At 45.4% G+C, this 24,217-nt stretch overlaps 1 protein-coding gene across 22 annotated transcripts in view; it reads right to left on the bottom strand.

Annotated features, from left to right (window-relative positions):
- The window catches only part of col13a1 (collagen, type XIII, alpha 1), a 137,815-nt gene that overhangs the window by 91,025 nt on the left and 22,573 nt on the right, over positions 1-24,217 (bottom strand). For 21 of the 22 annotated variants that reach the window (XR_015074218.1, XR_015074219.1, XR_015074221.1 and 18 more), the window contains 6 exons: positions 22,138-22,164; positions 21,238-21,264; positions 21,104-21,130; positions 10,842-10,868; positions 8,364-8,390; positions 27-92 (listed from right to left, as the gene is read on the bottom strand). Coding sequence is in view for 19 of the 22 variants with exons in the window: in XM_085970712.1 (XP_085826838.1) it covers positions 27-92; positions 8,364-8,390; positions 10,842-10,868; positions 21,104-21,130; positions 21,238-21,264; positions 22,138-22,164 (201 nt within the window). In the remaining 3 variants the exon portion in view is untranslated. The remainder of the gene's footprint in view (positions 1-26; positions 93-8,363; positions 8,391-10,841; positions 10,869-21,103; positions 21,131-21,237; positions 21,265-22,137; positions 22,165-24,217) is intronic. The other variant, XM_085970719.1, reaches the window with a different exon arrangement.

Genomic DNA, 24,217 nt, shown 5'->3' with positions numbered 1-24,217 from the left:
CGCCTGGCAACAGAAGAGGTATTTACCTTGAGGTAGAGGCGTCTGATGAACTGGTCAGCAGGTGGCAGTATTTTCAGTCGAGGTGGGGTAAACTGAACAGGCAGGTGAGCCAGAGTTCACAGGTCAGTACAAAGCCAAAGGTCATGAGGTGATGTTTGGTGTGTTTTTTTTTGGAGGGGAATGGGATAAATAGAGGAAGGGGAGGAAAAAAGACAAGAATATTGAGAAAAGCAGCAGAGCTTGATACCAGAGTGAAAGCCAGCAACAGAAATGGGTGTGCAGTTGGTGAAAGGAAAATATAAAGCCTTATTCATGTGCCAAATGTTACAGGAAAAAAACCCTCAAAAATTAAACAGTAAAACAATTTTTTTTTCACCAAAGGACTACCTTCAGAATTTGTTGCTGGCTTTTAATAAAGAGAAATAGAACCCAGTCTTATAACAAAGTGAACTGTGATTTCAGAACAATGTGTGTGTTTAGAAACGGTTAATTGCAGTTTGTAACGAGGAATTTTCCTAGTTGAAACTGAGCAATGCTAATTAATAGGGTCGCCATCTCTCCAAGAATTGAAGATTAATCTCTGGGACTCTGCTGGGAGCAACACCCGGGAGAAAGATCATCAGGGCTTTAAATATTGTCGTTTAAAAAAAAAAATTCTTTGAACACTTTGGTTTATTAGTTATAAAAATATCAGACGGCGGGGGGGGGGGGCGGAGGAGGCTGGCTAACAGTCAAGAATCATCCAATCAGGTAATGAAGAGACTGTTTGCTTTCCGATTGGCTGTGGGAAGGCAGGGCGGGGCAGGGCGAGGATGGACGTGCTGGGCGACCAATGGCGGTGGGGGGGGGGGGGGCGGGGGGGGGGGGGGGCGGACGGAGGTCACGTGATGAACCTTCCAGGACTACGTCCAACCAGAGTTGGCGACCCTGCCAATTACTGTAAATAGAAAACAATGAAATCAAACTTCAGTTCAGAACCTGACTGGTCACGTCAACTGAACCATATAGATATTATAGGCGAATATCCAATTTGGGTTGGGAATAGGAATTTTGATGAGCTGCTTCGCAAATCGGCTAGTTACAAAACCAATTTTGAGCAACTTCGAAAGAACACGAGCCACTCTGTTGTAAGACTGACCATAACGACAGTGAAAGCACCCACAAACCTTCACAGTCAGGATCTGATTTAGCCGCAGTGCTGCTATTGAAGTCCCAGGGAACTCCTACAGAATGCAACATAGAAACTAAGTGATTCTATCCACAGGCAGACAGAATCATACCTCTTCATCTGTTCCCTCCAATAAATGTACACGACACCCTTAAAACAGGTATTTTAAAGAAATTGCATACTTACCCTCAATCTAGAGATTTTTGTAGTCTTTTACAAATGATATTTTTTTATGGTCATGCACTGCCAATCTGCGCTGTCCTGCGAGTCTTTGTGACAGAGACAGAGTATGCAGTTCCTCAGAGACCCAAGATTGGCCGCACTGCAGGAGAGCAGGAATGCAAAACTGCAGTGCCTCAAAGTGTGACACTTTGTAAAGCGATAAGATGTGTGCTTGACACAGGACTTTTACGTACAAGGGATGATTTTGCACTCCCAGAAATATGCCTTGCCCACCAGGAGTACAGATCAGGAAATCGCACATGTGATTTCTATGATTTTCCATCCATTTTAATGGACAGAACATAATGGGAAGTGTGGACCCACACTCCCCATATGGATTACTGGGGAGACCACTGCTATAATGCAAAATATTTCAGGGCTTATAGATGTGAACAGTAAAATCTCCTGCAATCATGATCTTGGTAGGTTATCTCTAACCCGATCCATACAGAAACCTGCATTCATAAAGTGATGCCAACTATAATAATTCAACTGAAGCATCGAGAAAAATCCTAATTATAACAGGAAGAAAAAGCTAAAAAAAAAGAGATACAGGGAATTTTAAAAAACCGCCAGAGGAATCTTTTGGATTGCAACCTAGATAGGAAAGAAATGGATATAAAACTTCTTTGAATTTGGACGAGTTTATGGTCATATCTTTGGTGTAAGTGTGAAGTCGAGATGGAGCTTAAACAACTGTTGCTCCAGCAGATATTATACAGGCACGATTGGGACTTTTTTTTTAATGCTCCTAAATTTGGAGTTTGCAACAATAAGACAAAGTCACTCTCAACTATCGCCCACAATAAGCTAAAAAAAGAGTTTGTTTTCTCGTTTCTCTATTGACCTTAGGTTGTCCTCACATCGCTATACTGAAGAAGGCAGACTACATTACGGCTGTTGAGACTGGTGCTGGCTGTATCTTTCTCCATAGGTATAGATGATAATAAATATTGGAATTTGAATTATGAAGCTCCATTTAGTTGTGCAACAGCAATTTTCAAACATGCTTTCTTTACACAAACATCAAAGGGCCAAGCCTTGAAACAGCTTTCCCCACAGCATGTCCATCATGCGATGAGAGTCAGAATTAAGACGGTTTCAATTGACACCATTCTAAAGGCATGACAGGAATAAAGCAGGGCTCTAAATCATCCCATAAGAACTATGCAACAAACAAATCCACTTGTAAGTGCTTTTAAAACTGCTTTGATGCATAAAAAGGCAATAAAGTACCACCATGAGCAGAAGTTCTGCTATCCCTGTTATCAAGGCAACCAGACATGCCACGGACTAAAATTTCCAAATGGTTTCCTTTGCAGTCTGGGGTCAATTTAGACTTTTTTCGACATGTCTTCGTAATGGGTCTGTGCAGGGTCATGAGACGTGATTCAATTCTTCTGTGTTATCAACATATCCTTGATGTTGCTTTCCACAGAGAATGACATTTTAGATTAGCCTGTTGGATAGGAGATGAACCTTAAAACAACTTATGTTTGAATAATGGAAGCAATGTTCTGACAGATAAAATACCTAACAGGAGAGGCTTGTACAACTGAAACTAAATTTAGAAATTTCAGTAACATTTTCACCCATGTAGCTTTCGTAGAATCCTCAAAACAAATGTGGTTTAATGAAAGCAAATAAAAGTATTATAAGATGGCAACAATAAATGAAGGGATTCCCAATCAGAGCAATTAGTCAAACATAGAAACATAGAAGATAGGAGCAGAAGTAGGCCATTCGGCCCCTCAAGCCTGCTCCTCCATTCAATGAGATCATGGCTGATCATCCAAACTCAGTACCCTGTCCCTGCCTTCTCCCCATATCCCTTGATCCCTTTAGCCTTAAGAAATATATCTAACTCCTTCTTGAATATATTTAATGAATTGGCCTCAACTGCCTTGTGTGATAGAGAATTCCACAGGTTCACCACGCTCTGGATGAAGAAATTCCTCCTCATCTCTGTCCTAAATGGCTTACCCCTTATCCTTAGACTGTGACCCCTGGTTCTGGACTCCCCCGCCATCGGGAACATCCTTCCTGCATCTAGTCTGTCCAGTCCTGTTAGAATTTTATAAGTTTCAATGAGAATAGGGTAAGCATCGCCACGCCCGGGCGCTAGTTGCATTGTGCCCTGTTAGCGCCCTCTTAAGGCGCTAACAGGAGGCACAAACCAACTGAATTTTTGCCCCATTACATCTAGTTCCCTTGTCTAGATGATTTATATATATTGTGAATAGCTGGGGTCCTAGCACCGATCCCTGCGGTACCCCACGAGTCACTGCCTGACACTCAGAAAAAGACCCATTTATTCCAACTCTTTGCTTCCTGTCCGCCAACCAGTTCTCTATCCAAGTCAATACCTTGCCCCCAATCCCATGTGCCTTAACTTTACACGCTAATCTCTTATGCGGGACCTTATCGAAAGCCTTCTGAAAGTCCAAATATACCACATCCACTGGTTCTCCCTTACCTATTCTACCAGTTACATCCTCAAAAAATTCCAGTAGATTAGTCATGCACGATTTACCTTTTGTAAATCCATGTTGACTTTGTCCGATCCTGTCACTGTTTTCCAAGTGCTCTGCTATTACATCTTTTATAATGGACTCTAGCATTTTCCCCACTACCAGTCTATAATTCCCCGTTTTCTCTCTACCACCTTTTTTAAATAGTGGGGTTACATCAGCTACCCTCCAGTCCATGGGAACTGTTCCAGAGTCTATAGAATTTTGGAAGATGACCAGCAATGCATCTACTATTTCTAGGGCCACTTCCTTAAGTACCCTAGGATGTAGATTATCAGGCCCTGGGGATTTATCGGCCTTCAATCCCATCAATTTCCCTAACACCATTTCCCTACAAATACTGACTTAATTCAATTCCTCCCTCTCATTAGACCCTATGTTCCCCGACATCTCTGGGAGGTTATTTGTGTCCTCCTTTGTGAAGACAGAACCAAAATATGTATTTAGTTGGTCTGCCATTTCTTTGTTCCCCATTATAAATTCCCCTGATTCTAACTGCAAGGGAACTATGCTTGACTTCACCAATCTTTTTCTCTTCACACATCTATAGAAGCTCTTACAGTCACAGCTTTTATGTTCCCTGCAAGCTTACTCTCATCATCTATTTTCCCCCTCTTAATTAATCCCTTTGTCCTCCTTTGTTGAATCCTAAACTGCTCCCAATCCTCAGGTTTGCTGCTTTTTCTGGCCAATTTATATGTCCTCTCCTTGGATCTTATGCTATCCCTAATTTCCCTTGTTAGCCACGGTTGACTCACCTTTTTTGTTTTATTTTTATGCCAAACAGGGATGAAAAAATTCTGTAGTTCATCCATGCGATCTTTAAATGTTTGCCATTGCCTATCCACCGTTAATCCTTTAAGTAACGTTCCCCAATCCATCCTAGCCAACTCGTGCCTCATACCATCATAGTTTCCTTTATTTCAATTCAGGACCTTAGTCTCTGAGTCAACTACTTCACTCTCCATCTTAGTGAAGAATTCTATCATATTATGATCGCTCCTCCCCAAGGGGCCTCGCACAACAAGATTGCTAATTAATCCTTTCTCATTACATAATACCCAGTCTAAGATGGCCTGATCTCTAGTTGGTTCCTCGACATATTGGTCCAGGAAACAATCCCGTATACACTCTAGGAATTCCTCCTCCACAGTATTGTTACTAATTTGGTTAGCCCAATCTATATGTAGATTAAAGTCACCCATGATAACTCTGTGCCCTTATTGCACGCGTCTCTAATTTCCCCATTTAATGCCATCCCCAACCTCAGCATTATTGTTTGGGGGTCTGTATACAACTCCCACTAACGTTTTCTGCACCATGGTATTTCTCAGCTCTGTCCATACAGATTCCACATCATCAGAGCTAATATCCTTCCTTACTATTGTGTTAATCTCCTCTTTAACCAGCAATGCTACTCCACCTCCTTTTCCTTTTTTCCTGTCCTTCCTGAATATTGAATACCCCTGGATGTTGAATTCCCAGTCTTGGTCACCCTGGAGCCATGTCTCCGTAATCCCAATTATATCATATCCGTTTACATCTATTTGTGCAGCTAATTCATCCACCTTATTACAAATGCTCCTCGCATTAAGACACAAAGGGGGAAAAATTCAATTGGTTGCGCCTCCCATTAGCGCCTTAAGAGGGCGCTAACGGGACGCAAACCAACTAGCGCCCGGGCGCGGCACTGCCCACGCCTCCCGCAAAATTCAGTGGGAGGTTAGTGGTGGCGCTAACCAGTAGCGCCCTGCGGCGCTGTGCCGCTGGCGATGACTTCATTGGCGTGTGCAGCACCCCGCTCACGCCCCGGCCACGATCTTCGGGAGCGCCCCTTGACTTACCACCAGACGCTATGTCCGATGGGGTCAGGGGTGCATACCTGCGGGCAGGGAGGCGCAATTTAAAGGCGAGATGCGGGGCGGCCATTTTTGTTGTTGGCCGTCTGCCAGCACCTGCCTGCGCTCCTGTCCCAGACCTCCTGAAATGCCCCCCCCCCCTGCGGAGTGCTGGCTGCGCTCCAAGAGCCCGGCACGTCTCTTGAGTGCCGGGCTGTTTTGCCTGCACTCCCGATCCCCGGGGGCCCAGCTGGGCCCCAGGTCGCGCCGCACAAAGCCCCTCTCTTTTAAGAAGGGGAGGAAGGCCTGCAATACTGCGGCGCGATGTGCCGCAGTGTGTGGCGCTGCAGCACATAACACCGCAATATTGACTCACAGCGCCCCAAGAGGGATGCGGGGTGCTTCCAGTAGTGCCCCGCTTCCCTCTTGGGGTGCAACCACTCAATTTCCAGCGCAGGGATGCTAATTTTTCCAGGGTGCTACTCAATTTTTAGCCCAAAGCCTTCAGACTTGATTTTTTAACACTCTTAGTCCTTTTAAAATTATTATTTACTGTGGCCCTGTTTGATTTACACCCTTGATTTCTCTGCCTTCCACTTTTGCTTTTCTCCTTCCTGTCTTTTGTTTCTATCCTTGCTTCCCTTTCCTCTGTCTCCCTGCACAGGTTCCCAACCCCCTGCCATTTTAGTTTAAACCCTCCCCAACAGCACTGGCAAACACTCCCCCTAGGACATTGGTCCCGGTCCCACCCAGGTGCAACCTTTATATCCAAGTTTTATTTGAAACAAAGACATTTTTAAAAAGCAACAGAAAAAGATAGAAAAAGGATAGAGAAAGCACTAAAGAAGGTAAAACCCAACGTCTCAATGCTGCTGGAAGCAGAATCTTTAGCTGCAAACCCTGTTTTGACATCTTGTTAACAACCCCAAGAAATCTTTAATAATTAACAATTATACTTAAGAGGCTGGTGCTATGCTTTGCCTCTGCTTCTTAAACACAAATCTATCTGAATATGGCCACTTAGTTTACAAAGTTGTTCCAGGTTTAAGCATCAGGTTACAGTATAACCTCAAGGAGGATTCAAATGAATTTCTCATCAAAATGAAAAGAAGATTATGTAAAACTGTGGGTTAATAATATACTGAACGTTCCTCAGCAATGTTTCCACCAGTTTGGGGAATAATTATTGGGAAGCTAAGACAGAGGAAAGTCACAGTTAACCATGGCTGCTGGATGCTCTACATTAGATGTGAAATTCAGTCTTATTCAGCTCCCATCAGGGTGATTTAACAAATTAAATACAATTGGCCTGTAGCTCCAAGGCAGATCCTGTATCAGTCTCCCTGTACAAGGTTATCTTCTGCTCTGGTTTGACAAGCTGCAGACACAGCATTGGCATGAAGACAACCTCACAAATCATCATCTCCAGTTGATCAAATCCTCTTGACAAACCTGCCCCAAGTAGGGCCATTACCTTTTAAAAAAAATATATGATCAGCTAGATTTTATTGATGGGCTGTAGGTGTACCCCAAGAGAGAAATGGACTTTGTAAGCACTAAGACTGTGGAATCAGCAAAAAACAGTGGGTAGGTGATTAATAGGGAGAAGGAACAGAGTGACAGAGAAACAGAGCCCTGTGCCAGGGTGACAGGAAGCACCGAGGCAGCCAAATCAGTCACTTTCTCTGCCCTGAATGGTAAATACACTGATAAGTCATGACAGTGCAAAAGAAACAGTAATCATTTCCCATAGTGTAGTGTGGAAAAGCAAGTGTCTTATGCCCCGGGTGTACTATTCTTTAGTGATAAAATGTGAGTGACCATGTTTCCCACAGTAAACGTTTGACCCGAGACCTGCCCCAGGAAAACCGAGTCAGTGAGGCATCGCAGAGTGATTTTACAGAAACCTGGACAAGCATGGATATTATTTTAGTGGCTGATTACCTCGGGAATAGATTTTTCTCTATTTACTTACATTAAAGAAAACGAAAATCAGCAGGAGTATAAAGCAGGTTTTTAAAATCATGGTAACTTGTTTAAAAGTGCATAACACCAGACCCCGTTTAACGGTTTGGAATATGTGCAAGCTGATGACAAATCAACTGCTAAAGTGTGGAAGAGCTGAGTTCTTGGAATCCGTATTGCAAGCAAGATCACCAGTGGGAGGCCAGTATCAAAAACTACACAGGCAATCAGGAATTAGGTCTGAATTTCCAAACTAATGGACAATTTGAGTATAGGCTGCAGCTTTCATAGCTTTAGAAGGGAGGTGGTTGAAGATGCAAGAGGTGTTAATTTTCTTACTAAAATTAACATTTGAATATTAACAGTGAGCACGACTGAATTATTGGAAAAAAAACATGTACGACAGAACAGCTTTAAGCTGAATAAGATGGATGGATTGAAACATCTTTAATCATGCCCTTGAACTGTTAAAAAATGAAATGTAGATACAATCATCTTTTATGACTTTATATTTTCACCCCCTTATTAGTTCTGAGTAAATCTCTATGTAAAAATCCTATTACAAGGCTGGACATAAATGTTGCTGTTTATACGCACTATGCCTGTAAGTTAATATAGTTTGAAAGAGAGATTACTTACTGTGAGTGCAGAGTCTCCACGCTGACCCTAGAAAATGGAAGTTTAATCAGACTCACAATGTCAATACATCATTTATGTTTTACCTCTAACATCCTGGGGAAAAAAATTAACGTGTTATAGTGAGTTTTCAAAATCTTCTATAATAAACTTTAACTGTCTTTGAATATTATCCAATATTTACCACTTCACATCATGGGTTTCATAAATAAGAACAGAACATTTCTACAATCATTTGACTGATTACAGTGAAGTGAAAGTTATATTTTTGTTGATGCGGAGGTCAGCGACACTGGGAATTCTTTTAACGATAAACAGCTAGGATCCCCCAGAGCGAAGATGTTTCAGACAGACTTGGCCCGGTTACACTGACACTACAGGGAGGTTTGGAAAAATGTGTGAACAGTGTCACGGTGTAAAAAAACAGGTTGTTTACCACACGCAAATCAGAGAAAAGTTTGAAGGCTCATTAAATGTAAAGAAAAATCAAGGAATGTCATGGACTGATTTACTTGTGTATTTCAAGAAAATGGGACACAGTATCCTCCTTTTCTTGACCTAAGCTGCATCTGTCTTTCAGATGAGTCTGCTCTCTCCGGTGGACGTAAACGATCCCACGGCACTATTTTGAAGAAGAGCAGGGGAGTTCTCCCCGGTGTCCTGGCCAATATTTATCCCTCAATCAACATCACTAAAACAGATTTTCTGGTCATTATCACATTGCTGTTTGTGGGAGCTTGCTGTGCGCAAATTGGCTGCTGTGTTTCCCACATTACAACAGTGACTACACTTCAAAAGTACTTCAGTGGCTGTGAAGCGCTTTGGGAATGCTGGTGGTCGTGAAAGGCGCTATATAAATGCAAGTCTTTCGTTTCTTTCTTTAAATTCTATGAAAACTGTCTGGACAATAAGCCAATTTAAGTGTCTACATTTCTAGATCACTCCCACCACAGTATTATGACGTCTTCCTGAACATTATAATCAACATTAAATATAGGACTCACTTTTTAAAAAAGACATTTAAAATTTATTTTATTAAATATCAGAGGCAGGATTCCTTTTTAATCAATGCTTGCGAGGAACTAAGCAGATGACATTGCTAATGCTAGGCTTTGAGTGTGGATAATTGTAGATAAGGTTAGATCAAATGTTCAATCTTGCAACATTTCTGAAGGAGGAATTCAAGACCTCTGTGTGGAAAGTGTGTTTGGCGACATACTGGTGAAAGATCAGTGTGAAAATATTCAGATCCTGAGTTAAGTAATAAATTACCGGAGAATTCCTGCTAGTAGCAGAAAGCAAGATCTATAGGGGGAGAAATTCGGTGGAGCCGCAAACGAGGCGCCCAGCTCGCCTGGGCACCGGAATTACCGCTGCGATCGGAGCAGTTGCGACTGCCGGAAATTCAGCTTGTGCGCCCCAAGAGGGACACGGGGCGCTGCTCGAGGCGCTCCGCGTCCCTCTTAGGGCGCTGAAACTGAATATCGCAGCGCAACGTGCCGCAGCGCTGCAGGCCTTCCTCCCATTCTTAAGGGGGCGGGGCCTGCACCAGCACGATCAGAGATCGCGAGTGCCGGCAAAAGAGCCCGGCACCGAGGAGAAGTGCCGGGCTCTCGGAAAACAGCCGGCACTGCCGCGGGGGGAGATCAGGAGGCCGGGGACGGAGGTGCTGGCAGGCGGTCGCCGAAAAAAACGGCCGCCCCGCACCTCCACCTTAATTTGCGCCACTCCCGCCACAGGTAGGCCCCGTGAACCGGGCGCAATTTGTGGACGGCGCTACAGAGGCGGGTGCTACCAAATATCGCAATCGGGGCGGTAGTGGGGCGTTGCGCACACCGATGACGTCATCGGTTGCGGCGCAGCGCAACAGGCTAACGCTGCCATTAGCGCCCCAGCTAAATATCGCGGGAGGCGTGGCCAGTGGCGCTAAAGCAACTGAGTGCCCTCTTTAGGTGCTAACTGGTGGCGCAGCCCACCGAATTTCTAGGCCATAATATCTTAGTTTACTCCACGGGTCCCACAGACTAGACTTTCAAGGTCCTCACTCCGCAAACATAACTGCTGGATCTCACAACCCTGGAATTGTCCAGCTCTTTGATTAAACTTAAAAGTTTACGAATCAGTTTTAACGAGTTTATGTTTCCTAGTGAAAGACGAATCGAATGTAATCAGCTATTCCAAACTATGGGCGCACTTTCAACACAGGCGGGTGTGTAAAACGAGGGATAGCGGATTGGTTGCACATTACGCACCCCGTCCGTTATTCACACGTCCACCCGCCACACCTGATTTTCCTTTCCATTGAAGTCACTAATGGCCGGCCGATACTTTACCCCCATTTTATGCCCCCGCTGAAGTTGAAATATCCGCTTTGTACCTTGTCTCAAGTTTGCAAAACAAAGAGTTACAAAGGTGACATGTTGGAACATTTCTAAGGTTAATACAAGCTCAGCAACACTGGTAACAGTAAAACATGCTCACCTTGTCGCCCTTTGGACCGTATAGACCCTGTGCAAACACAAACAATGAGTCATATTCAAATGCTGCCTTTGTAGGGCTAACCAAAGGAGATAGTCTCTTTAAAAGTTAGTGCCATGATGTAAAAAATAGAATGGTTATTAAGAATAATACTTAAGAATTTAGACCAGAAATGTATCTTGTGGTAAAAACATATTTTTATCGTTTTTGTATTTAGAATGTAATTAAATATGGAGAGCGGCCAGGAATGTACATTAGCAACTCACGATAAGCAGCAACAAATAGCAAAACTTTCAATAGATTTTAAAGCAGTGGCGATTTTCAAGTAATACAATCAGGCCCAGGTAAATGTATGTGATTTAATGCCTGCACAGAGTTCCAATGTACAAAACCACATTCACTTCGACTGTGTAAAATTCTTGATGCGTACAAAACGTTCACGTGCCAAATACTGTTCGTGGTATGAAATATTCTCTGATGATCTGCTTTTTGATGATCAGTGGACTAAAGGTAGTCGACCAACTGCAAAGTTTCAGCGAGAGGCAGGAGCATGCTTTAAGAATCTAATAGTACTGTACATGTGCATTGTGGAACAGTTCCAGGCTCTGCCAGACTAGCGCTGGGTCCTTGCCGATGCAGAACCTGTCCTGCTTGTATCGTAGGACAGTTTTAACAGCAACAGGAACAATATAACACCTGCACATGTGTAATCTCTCACAGGGACAGTTGTTTTAAATGATGTAATTGGCTGTTGTACCTTCCTGATGTCTGCACAGAACAATGAGTGAAAACGTGCTTAAAATGCATAAGGAGGACAAACAGACCACCCCCCTCAGAGCCCAGAAATGTTTCATTAGACAGCAAGGCTCTTAGTTAATGTCATCACTGAAAACGGTGTTGCCCGAGGAAATGCGTAAGGAAGCCGCCTCTTTAGTGATGAGGGCGAAGAGCTCATAATTCTTTGTCACCATGATTGAGACTGTCTGTTCAGTCGCATCTCTCTCTTCCCCTTGCCCACCGAGCCAGCACTCCTGGATGCCCTAGCCCTGAACTCGCAGCTTTCTCGAGTTTCTCTTGTTTCCTTTGATCCTGTGACAGTTGTTATTGGAAGAACTTTTAATCCCCCCAAGTGTCCTGTCTTTTCATCTGCTCCTGTTCTGTTGAAGTCCTGTAAACACTGCACTTAGAGTCCGCTTTCCAGTGACTGAGCCGGCAATAATATTCGGCATGTTTAAAAATAAATTTGCCATATTGAGCATGAAAAACAGCCTCTCAAAAATGTTTTCAAAAATATTAAAATTCAGAAATGTTGAAAGAATCTAATAAAACTACAGTACCTAAAAAATACTATGAACTGTCCAACAAATAAAAAACACACAGGGCCTGGTCCCTTTCAGAGGTGCACAGCGCATTCAAAATGGGCTTTGAAGGCAAAAAGCTCAATCACATGTACAAACGCTGGGAAATTATGCATTCATTTCAATACTTCTGGATGCATTCTGGGGCGGTCGGTAATAAACTATGGAATGCACCGTGCACGGGTAATCCAGCAAACTGGAACTGGGCACAAAACCCAGGCCTAGGTCAGTTCACTCCGTTTCACCCCGCCCGCCCATTCTGTGCCCAGGTACTCAGTGCAGCAGAGCGCAAAACCTTTGATCATTTACACCGTCTAAGTGGCTTGTTAGCTACTTGAGGCTAAATGATCAATCTTGAAAGTGATTGGTTGATGCTGCACTTTCCAAGAAACTGATTCCCAAGATTTTAAAAAAAAACAAGCATTTCTCCTAATTTTTGGGGAGAAATAGCATTTTCCGGTCTGAATGGGGCTATGAACTATACTGGCGCCTGCACTGAAATAGCAGAGAGAGGAATTTCAGACTAACATGTCAAGGGTACAAATGCTATTAGCAACTTTAAGGTCTATGATCTGTTTTTAATTTTTTAATTTTTTATTCATTGATGGGATGTGGGCATCGCTGGCTAGGCCTGCATTTAGTGCCCATCCCTAATTGCCCTTGAGAAGATGGTGGTGAGCCGCCTTCTTGAACCGCTGCAGTCCATATGGTGTGGGTACACCCACAATGCTGTTAGGAAGGGAGTTCCAGGATTTTGGCCCAGCGACAGTGAAGGAACGGTGATACAGGTCCAAGTCAGGATGGTGTGTGGCTTGGAGGGGAACTTATAGGTGGTGATGTTCCCATGCGTCTGCTGCCCTTGTCCTTCTAAGTGGTAGAGGTCGCGGGTTTGGAAGGTGCTGTTGAAGGAGCTTTGGCGAGTTGCTGCAGTGAATCTTGTAGATGGTACACACTGCAGCCACAGTGCGCCGGTGGTGGAGGGAGTGAATGTTGAAGGTGGTGGATGGGGTGCCAATCAAGCGGGCTGCTTTATCCTGAATGGTGTCGAGCTTCTTGAGTGTTGTTGGAGCTGCACTCATCCAGGCAAGTGGAGAGTATTCCATCACACTCCTGACTTGTGCCTTGTAGATGGTGGAAAGGCTTTGGGGAGTCAGGAGGTGAGACACTCGCCGCAGAATTCCCAGCCTCTGGCCTGCTCTTGTAGCCACAGTATTTATATGGCTGGTCCAGTTCAGTTTCTGATCAATGGTAACCCCCAGGATGTTGATAGTGGGGGATTCAGCGATGGTAATGCCATTGAATGTCAAGGGGAGATGGTTAGAGTCTCGCTTGTTGGAGATGGTCATTGCCTGGCACTTGTGTGGTGCGAATGTTACTTGCCACTTGTCAGCCCAAGTCTGAATGTTGTCCAGGTCTTGCTGCATATGGACACGGACTGCGTCAGTATCTGACGAGTCTCGAATGGTGCTGAACAGTGTGCAATCATCAGCGAACATCCCCACTTCTGACCTTATGATGGAGGGAGGGTCATTGATGAAACAGCTGAAGATGGTTGGGCCTAGGACACTGCCCTGAGGAACTCCTGCAGTGATGTCATGTGATTGAGATGAATGACCTCCAACAACCACATCAGAAATTCTTTTTTGATATATTTCTGATTAAAATGTTTACAGGAAATAACTTTGCAGCCATGATGAGAAAAAGACCCTTAATAAAGTGCAATCTCACCGACCAGCAGCAAGTCTCGTTCGAACGCAATGCGGACAAGACAACCTGCTCTTCCTTTCCTCTTTGAGGGCTTAGTAAAGTTACACTTCACCACTATCATTTCTATACCCCACATCTTTTGCAATGAAAGGAAATACCTGCATCAGCAAATATACCCTTTCAAAATCTTAGATGTAGTAGACAATGAGGAGGATAGTAACAGACTTCAGAAGGCCATCGACAGACTGGAGAAATGGGCAGACACCTGGCAGATTAAATTTAATGCAGAGAAGTGTGAAGTGATGCATTTTGGTACGAAGAATGAGGAGAGGCAATATGAATTAAAATATACCATTTTAAGAAGGCGCAGGAACAGAGCGACCTGGGGGTATATGTGCACAAATCTCTGACGGTGGCAGGGCAAGCTGAAAAGGCTGTTAAATCCTTGGCTTTATTAATAGAGGAATAGAGTATAAAAGCAATTAAGTTATGCTAAACCTTCATGAAACAATGCTTAGGCCCCAGCTGGAGTATTGCGTTCAACTTTAGGCACCACTTTAGGAAGGATGTCAAGGCCTTGGAGAGGGTGTCGAAGAGCTTTACTAGAATGGTACCAGGGATGAGGAACTTCAGTTGTATGGAGAGATTGGAGAAGCTGGGCTTGTTCTCCTCAGAGCAGAGAAGGCCAAGAGGAGATTTGATAGAGGTGTTCAAAATGATCAATGGTTTTGTTAGAGCAAATAAGGGTCGGTAACCAGAGGACACAGATTTAAGGTGATTGGCAAAACAACCAGAAGCGACATGAGGAAACATTTTTTTACACAGCGAGTTGTTGTGATCTGGAATGCGCTGCCTGAAAGGGCGGTGGAAGCAGATTCAATAGTAACTTTCAAAAGAGAATTGGATGAATACTTGAAGGGAAAAAATTCACAGGGCTATGGGGGAAAGAGCCGGGAAGTGACATTATTGGATAGATCTACCAAAGAGCCAGCATAGGCCTGATGGGCTGAATGGCCTCCTTCTGTGCTGTATCATTCTATGATTCTATGTTTCATATACATTTGATGAAGAAGTTCATGTCATTTGCCTGTGAATTTATGGACTAATTTCTGAGAGTTAGTACTTACAGATACAAAAGCACTATTTATATAACTAATGGAATGCAGTGTCTGTTGGCTCTTATAGTACATTTGCATTACGGTCAGACTGCATTTTGGACCTGGGATTGAAACGGAAGTCAAACTTTCAAACCAGGCACATTTGGTTCAGTTTATTCATTGACAATCAATGCCAGTATAAATAAAGCACGTTGTAAAACATGGTTTCAATATTCTTGCCTAAAATCCCCTCCATAATTGCAAAACTCCTCCCACTTAAGTATCAGCCTTGGCTCAGTGGAAGCACTCTCACCTTAGTCTTAAGATCATGGATTCAAGCTCCAGGCCAGGATTTCAGCACATAATCTAGGCTGACACCTCAGGAAGTGCTGTATTGTTGGAGGTGCCGTCTTTTGGATAAAATGTTAAACCAAATCCCACCCTGCCACCCCCCACCCGCTCAGTGGGCATAAAAATAATGCATGGAACTATTTGAAGACAAACTGGGGAGATCCTCTGGTGACCTGGCCAATATTTAGCCCTCAACCGACATCACCAAAGACATATTATCTGGTCATTCATCTCATTGATGTTTGTGGGGCCTTGCTGTGTGCAAATTAACTCCCGCACTTGCCTACTAAACAATGAATACACTTCAAATTTAATTCATTCAAAGGTGCTATATAAATGCAAGTTCTATCATCCCCTTCCCCCATCCTGCTTGCCATGTTCTTCCAAGTACTGTGCATTTGCCTCATTATTCCCATTCACCGTCACAAGTAAATTAAAAAAAGTATAATTTGTTTTCAAATCGGGATGTAGTAGAACATTTTTTTTTTAAACCCACAGGCCTAGAAATTCAGTATAGCCACTTTTGGGGCGGCAAAGTCGGGCGGCCACTAAAGTTTGCGCCCGGCGCAAAGTGGAGCCCCCTTCGCCGATATTCAGTTGCATCGCCCTAAGAGGTTGCTGCTGCGCTAAAACAGGCGATGCAGGACTATCATTGTGCGCTAAGCCGACAGCCCGGGGCGCTAACACCGGCAGTTGGGCGCAGGGCAGGTGCGGCGAGCTGCTGATTGCCGGCAGACACTCTGGCTCCGGTGAGCTCTTAAAGGGGGAGGGTGGATTTGTTTTTTTGAAAGGCCGAGACTAGTGCATGCTGCTCCTCCTCCTCCTCCTCCTCAAGAAGGAGTGTTGCAAAACGGCTGCCTTTTCTACTGCAGGAGTGCCCTTTAATTTGCGCTCCCCGCGGCCCGCATCGGCTGAGCACCGTTCGACTCAACAGTCGCTAGGGCCGCCAGGCGCACAATGGGCCGGCGCGACTGAAGATCCGGTTGGGGGCGCACAAAGGGCGTTGCACGAGGAAATGACGTCATGATCTGCACGCGCAGCTGAGCGCGCGCAAAGACTTTGCGCCGGCGCTAAATGTCTACTGAAGTTGGGGCGAGGCGCAGATCGCGCTGCGCCCGGGCGCTCGACATCTACTCCTCCTAAGGCGCTAATGGCTGGCGCAGCCAACTGAATTTCTAGCCCACAGACTTTTGCTGGGGAGCAGATTCAGTAATTAGAGAACCTCCTGTAAGACACAGACAGTCACTACACCACTGCTTCAGCCTCTGCGTAGCAGCACAGCTATGACTTCATCAAGGAAAACAGGTCTCGTTCTTGAACACAGACTTCTGAAAGGAATTGCTTTCAAATATTCAGTCTGTTTTCACAGACTGCCCGGTGCTTACAAAGCCGAAGACTTGTACAATGAGCAAATACGAAAATTGAAAATTTGAGCACATGTATAAAGGTACCAAAAATAATTCTGTTTCTTTAAAGGACGAGTGCAGTGAACGACAGCTTGCTCTCAGTTAACACTACTTTACGTGTAATCTGTGCAATTTTGCAACCATTGGCTTATAGACACCAGCCATTGGTGAAGCAACAGAGGAATTGCTCGACGTAAAAAGATCCCGGTTCATCTATTTTGGAAGGTATAGCTGCCACTTAGAGACATAAACTGGAACTTTAAAAACTGAACGACAGATTGACTGTTTCTCTGGCTGATGTACAAACTGCCCTGGAATATAAACATGGCCATTTCGACAGCACAGCCTCACTCTCTTTTCCCCCTTTCAGTTATTATCAAGTCTGAATTACTGTTACACTATTGGGTGGGTGAGGGGAGCATCATTAGTTTCTACACTCACTCGAGCTATTATCACTGAAGAACCTGTAATTCTATAACACTAATCTGTATTAATCATAGAATGGTTACAGTACAGGAGGCCATTCGGCCCGTCGAGCCCGTGCCGGCTCTCTGCAAGAGCAGTTCAGCTAGTCCCACTCCCCCGCCCTTTCCCCGTAGCCCTGCAATTTTTTTTCTTTCAGGTACTTATCTAATTCCCTTTTGAAAGCCGTGATTGAGTCTGCCTCCACCGCCCTTTCAGGCAGTGCATTCCAGATCATAACCACTCGCTGCATAAAAAAGTTTTTCCTCATGTCGCCTTTGGTTTTTCTGCCAATCACCTTAAATCTGTGTCCTCTGGTTCTCGACCCTTCCGCCAATGGGAACAGTTTCTCTCTATCTACTCTGTCTAGACCCCTCATGATTTTGAACACCTCTATCAAATCTCCTCTCAACCTTCTCTGCTCTAAGGAGAACAACCCCAGCTTCTCCAGTCTATCCACGCAACTGAAGTCCCTCATCCCTGGAACCATTCTTGTAAATCTTTTCTGCACCCTCTCTAAGGCCTTCATATCCTTCCTGAATTGTTGTGCCCAGAATTGGGCATAATGCTCCATTTGAGGCCGAACCAGTGTTTTATACAGGTTCATCATAACTTCCTTACTTCTGTACTCTATGGGCTAGAATTTCCCAGGGCCGTGGAGGCGGGAATGGAGGCATGTGGGGTGTTAAAATCACAAAATCGGGGGGCACGAACCCATCCCGCCCCCAACACGCCTCCATGCCCGTTTCCCAGGAGGCGGGTACCCGACCTGTGCTGGGACCCGCCTCCCCGAGGCGGGAAGGGGATTAGTGCCAATTAACTGCCTGTTAACAGGTAGTACTTTCCATACCTCGGGAGCCTACTGTCAACAAGGGCAGACGTCGACGATGAAGTCCAACACCGCCTTCAGTGTGCCAGTGCAGCCTTCGGTCGCCTGAGGAAGAGAGTGTTTGAAGACCAGGACCTCAAACCCGGCACTAAGCTCATAGTCTACAGGGCAGCAGTGATACCTACCCTGCTGTATGCCTCAGAGACATGGACCATGTACAGCAGGCACCTCAAAGCACTGGAGAGGTACCACCAACGCTGCCTCCGCAAGATCCTGCAAATCCATTGGCAGGATAGACGCACCAACGTCAGTGTTCTTGCTCAGGCCAACATCCCCAGCATCGAAGCGCTGACCACGCTCAATCAGCTCCGATGGATGGGTCACATTGTCCGCATGCCCGATACGAGACTCCCAAAACAAGCGCTCTACTCGGAGCTCCGGCACGGCAAGAGAGCCCCAGGTGGGCAGAGGAAACGCTTCAAGGACACCCTCAAAGCTTCCTTGAAAAAGTGCAACATCCCCACCGACACCTGGGAATCCCTGGCCCAAGACCGCACAAAGTGGAGGAGAAGCATCCGGGAAGGCGCCGAACACCTCAAGTCTCTTCGCCGGGAGCAAGTGGAAGCCAAGCGCAAGCAGCGCACGTCAACCCAAGCACCCCACCCACCCGCCCCTTCAACCACCGTCTGCCCCACCTGTGACAGAGACTGTAGGTCCCGCATTGGACTCATCAGTCAACTGAGAACTCATTTTTAGTGTGGAAGCAAGTCATCCTCAGTTCCGAGGGACTGCCTAAGAAGAAGAATTGGCCTGCTGAGCCCGCTGGGTGGGCTCAACAAGGTCAATCAAGTGAAAATCGAGTGGGTTGGTCACAACTCGATGGAGGCGGGACTACAACCCCAAAAGTGGGAGTCCCGCCTCCTACTCGCCTCCATTGATAAAATCCTGCTCTATGCCTCTATTTATGAAGCCCAGGATCCCGTATGATTTTTTAACCGCTTTCTCAACCTGCTCTGCCACCTTCAACGATTTGTGCACATATACCCCCAGGTCTCTCTGTTCATGCACCCCCTTTAGAATTGTACCCTTTAGTTTATATTGCCTCTCCTTGTTCTTCTTACCAAAATGTATCACTTTGCACTTTTCTGCGTTAAATTTCATCTGCCATGTGCCCGCCCATTCCACCAGCCTGTCTATGTCTTCCTGAAGTCTATCACTATCCTCCTCACTGTTCCCTATATTTCCAAGTGTTGGGTCATCTGCAAATTTTGAAATAGCGCCCTGTACACACAAGTCGAAGGGGGAGAAATTCAGTATCGCCCCATTTGGGGCGCAATTATCGGCCGGACGCAAAGTTTAGCGCCTGGCGCTAATTATCGCCTCCGACTGCAAACTTGGCTTCTATTGCCCCTGGAGGTGATTGGAGCGCTAAATCAGGTGCTACACACCTCTCTTAAGGTGCTAACGCCAAGGAGCGAGGCGCTACCTCGGAGCGCTGGCGAAGCTCATGTGATGTCAGTCAGCAATGGAACACAGACACACTGGCGCCGGCCAGTTCTTAAAGGGGAGGGTCGATCTTGCTCTCCATCCACACCTTGCTCATTGCAGCCTTGAATCTCGGCCTGGAGAGACCTGTACATCAAATCTGCTGGAAAGAACAACGAAGAGGCCCAGGGAAAGAGCTCAGAGTGCAGCCCCCATAGTCTCAATCAATGCAAGGAAGGTCAAATCAAAATGAACCTGCAAAGTGCTGCTCAGTAGCCAAAACTCCTTCACACAGTGTTGAATCTCCCAGAAGTCTCTCTCTCTCTCAGAATGCGTGGTGCAAAAATATCACCAACAAAAAAAGGCAGGAAGCGGTCGCCTTTAAATAGCGCTCCCCCAGTCCCTTCCCGACTGCAAAACGCTCCCCTCAACCTGTCGTCGCTAGCGGTAGGCGGTAAGGCAGGGGGCGCCACTCAATATCCGGTCCGGGGCGCTACCGGGGTGTTGCGCCCTCGATTGACGTCACGATCTGCCGGTGCAGGAGATCGTGGCGGTAGTGTTTAGCGCCGACGCAAAATGCCTAGTTAATTTCGTGAGCGGCGCAAACATCGCCGCGCCCGGGCGCTAGTTGCGCCCTCTTAGGGCACTAACGGGAGGCGCAAAGCAACTGAATTTCCCCCCTAAGTCATCAATATATATCAAGAAAAGCAGTGGTCCTAGTACCGACCCCCTGGGGAACACCACTGTATACCTTCCTCCAGTCCGAAAAACAACCATTCACCACTACTCTCTGTTCCCTGTCACTTAGACAATTCCGTATCTATGCTGCCACTGTCCCTTTTATTCCATGGGCTTCAACTTTGCTGGCAAGCCTATTATGTGGCACTTTATCAAATGTACGCCAACCTCATCAACTCTCTGTTATCTGATCAAAAATCTCAATCAAGTTAATTAAACACGAGTTGCCTTTAACAAATATACATGCTGGCTTTCCTTAATTAATCCATACTTGTCCAAGTGACTGTTAATTTTGTCCTGGATTATCATTTCTAAAAGCTTCCCCACTACCAAGGTTAAACTGACTGGCCTGTAGTTGCTGGGTTTATCCTTATACCCTCTTTTGAACAAGGGTGTAACATTTGTAATTCTCCAGTCCTCTGGCACCAGCCCCGTATCCAAGGAGGATTGGAAGATTATGGCCAGTACCTCCGCAATTTCCACTTTTACTTCCCTCAGCATCCTAGGATGCATCCCATCCGCTCCTGGTGACTTATCTACTTTAAGTACAGCCAACCTTTCTAGTACCTCCTCCTCCTCCTCAATTTTTATCCCATCCAGTATCTCAACTACCTCCTCTTTCACTATGACTGTGGCAGCATCTTCTTCCTTGGTGAAGACAGATGCAAAGTACACATTTAGTACCTCAGCCATGCCCTCTGCCTTCCTGCGTAGACTCCATTTTGGTCCCTAATCGGCCCCACCCCTCCTCAATCAATGGCTTCTAGCTATATGCTTGCAGAACTCAAAATCTTATTGTTCAATATGTGTTTAATTCAGAATTGCAGCTTACCTTTTCTCCTTTAAGCCCGGAGTCTCCCTTTGAAAATCAATAGAACAGTTCGATGATATTAGAGAATTTGCCCACAGTCCGTGTAGTCTTAAAACTTAAACAGATTGCATACATTCTATAGAAAGCTTGCTTACCTTTTCACCTTTCGGACCAGGTGACCCCTGTACAAGAGTAGAAACAAAACAGACAACAGTCAGAGTTTGCAATAAACAGTTTTGTGGATTGAGAGTTTTACTCCTGTAAAATATAAAAGACTGTTTTTACAATCTTGTGTAGAATGGTCACAAAGATGTGCAAGAACTGTAGACAGTGCAGGAAGGAATTGCAGGAAAGTTATTTATAATCAAACACAAACATTTGGAAGGAACTGGTGAAAGTAGTTTTGCTTTGAAAAATGAGTCACAGGGCACTCAACCACAACAACTTGCATTTATATAGCGCCTTTAATGTAGTAAAACATCCCAAGGCGCTTCACAGGCACGATTATCAAACAGAATTTGACACCAAGCCACATAAGGAGATATTAGGACAGGTGAGCTCGGTGAAAGAGGTGGGTTTTAAGGAGCGTCTTAAAGGAGAGAGAGAGGTAGTGAGGCAGAGAGGTTCAGGGAGGGAATTCTAGAGCTCAGGGCCCAGGCAGCTGAAGGCACGGCCGCCAATGGTGGAGCGATTAAAATCAGGGATGCTCAAGAGGCCAGATTTGGAGGAACGCAGAGATCTCGGGGGGTTGTAGCGCTGGAGGAGGTTACAGAGATAGGGAGGGGACGAGGCCATAGAGGGATTTGAAAACAAAGATGAGCCCACATTGTCTAATCTCTTACACCTGCACGAAAATGTTCCCATTTCTACTTGCACACTGTGCATTTTCTTTTTTAAAAAGTAAAACTGCCATGCCTGTAAACCTGAAATAATAAGTGTTGGATGCACATTGAATGACTGCATCAGAAACAGAGTTTTATCTGATGCTAATGGGCCTGATGTGCATTTCCAGCACTTTGGGATTTTTTTTAAACACATTTTACTTCTAGTCTTACCATGTCACCTTTCGGACCAGCTTTCCCCTGAAATGACAGAAATAAAATATTAAGCTGCAGTGGATTACTTACTTTGTGAATTTATTTATTTCTCCACCCACCTCCACCACCCCCCCCCCCCGCAAACTCTAAACATCTTCAGAAAATTGGATGAAGAAAAAGACAAAGAAATGTTGTGCATGTATGTGTGTTGTGCATGTATGTGTGTTGCTTTGTTCTATTTAAATCTGGAACACGAGAACAACATACTCAGCTAGGCTGCTTATGCAATATTATATCTGTGACGACACCCACAATCACATAATCAATGGCTTACTGTTCATGAATTCAATAACCTTCTATTCCTTTTTTTTTTAGTAACTAGTACCCTTAATTAAAAACCTCTCTGAGGATGTCCCTCCTCCAAATAAAACTTGAAAAGGGAGAATAACCCATCTAACCATTAAGAAGCCAAACAATTCTAAATTCAATCAAATCAGACCCCTGGTGGAACCTTCAGCTTCAACGATATCAGAACAGCCCGTTATGCATCCCCTCTGATTTTCCTTGACATCAACGGCCGTATAACGGGCGCCGTTCTGATTCCGCAAGCTTTACACACCCGCCGAAGTTGAAAGTTCAGACGTTCACAGGATTGAGTATTTACACTGGAGCACCAGTAAGGTCAAAAATCCATTCACTGAAATTCTGAGAACTTCAAGCAGACGGCATTTTGACCACATCAAGGCATGGTAGTGAACTAGCAATACAGAAACCATGGGCTGGATTTTACCAGCCCTGAGGAGGCGGGTTTGGAGGTGGGGCTGCTGGGAAAGTCAAAAAGAATGGGAGCGGGCCCTGAACCCGCTCCCAACCCGCCTCCAACCAATCTTCCCAGGAGTTGGGTCCCCGATTTGCGCAGGGACCGACTCCTAGCGGTGGGAAGAGGATTATAGCCACTTAACTGCCTGTTAACAGGTCGTTTACAGGCAGTTAAGAGGCTTTTCCCAATTTTTCGACTGCTGCTGTGGGCTTCCCAACGTCAGGGAACCCCACCAGGGTAAGTGAGGCATGCTGTGGGTCTGTTATTATGTTGGTGTATAGATGACAGCTGCAGAAGTGGTGTGAAGGATGCAATGGAACACTGGTGAGTATCAGAGGTAAGGAAATGTTGGGAAAGTCATTTTTAATGTGGTTAGATGTTTCTGTAGGTGACAAGCTGTGAAGTGTTTGTGTAGCCTCATCTCATTGGGCGAAGTGACAGATGGCTTCTGCAACCTCAGCTGCCATCTGTTTTATCCTAAGGAGAGAGTAATTGGAGAGCCTGGGTGCAAGGGCTCATCTGTGTACAGTGATTGTCAGTGTTTGACAGCACCTCAATGCTGTCAAACACTGACAATTCATCTGTCAAACAAGTGTGGTGCATATGCCTTTAAGAAAACCGGCAGATGAAGCGTCATCAACTGACGTCATCTGACACCGGCTTTCCCTTAATTGCCTGGCAAGCCTGCAGGGCGGGGCTTGACAAGGCCAATCAAGGCAAAATAGCGTCTGTTTGTCAGACATCACTGGGGGCGGGACTAGAACCCGGAAGGCAGCAGTCCCGCCCACAACTCATCTCGGTAAGTAAAATCCAGCCCCATGAGTTCAAATACCACCATAGCAAGTTGTGGGACTGAAAAAAGAAACATGCAAAAGCCCCAACTGGTTTAACTACTATGCCACCCTACCTGGTCTGGCCTACACGTGATTTCATCCCACACTATGAGGTTGACTCTTAGGGGGTGAAATTGGTCTGGTGCCGTAACAGTGAAACAGGCGGAGTGTGAGACAGGCGGAGTGTGAGACAGGCGGAGTGTGAGACAGGCGCAGTGTGAGACAGGCGCAGTGTGAGACAGGCGCAGTGTGAGACAGGCGCAGTGTGAGACAGGCGCAGTGTGAGGCAGGCGCAGTGTGAGGCAGGCGCAGTGTGAGACAGGCGCAGTGTGAGACAGGCGCAGTGTGAGACAGGCGCAGTGTGAGACAGGCTGCCAATTCACTATCGGCCGATTTGCACTATGGTCCAAGACCAGTGTCACTCCATTAGTGCCCTCTGAAATGG

Source organism: Somniosus microcephalus, chromosome 29, assembly GCF_052327205.1.
Source record: "Somniosus microcephalus isolate GS21.2 chromosome 29, FLI_Smic_1.0, whole genome shotgun sequence".
In the NCBI taxonomy this organism is placed as follows: Eukaryota; Metazoa; Chordata; class Chondrichthyes; order Squaliformes; family Somniosidae; genus Somniosus; species Somniosus microcephalus.
The sequence above is the reverse complement of the archived record's forward strand: the minus strand, read 5'-3'. Positions and strand labels throughout refer to the sequence as shown.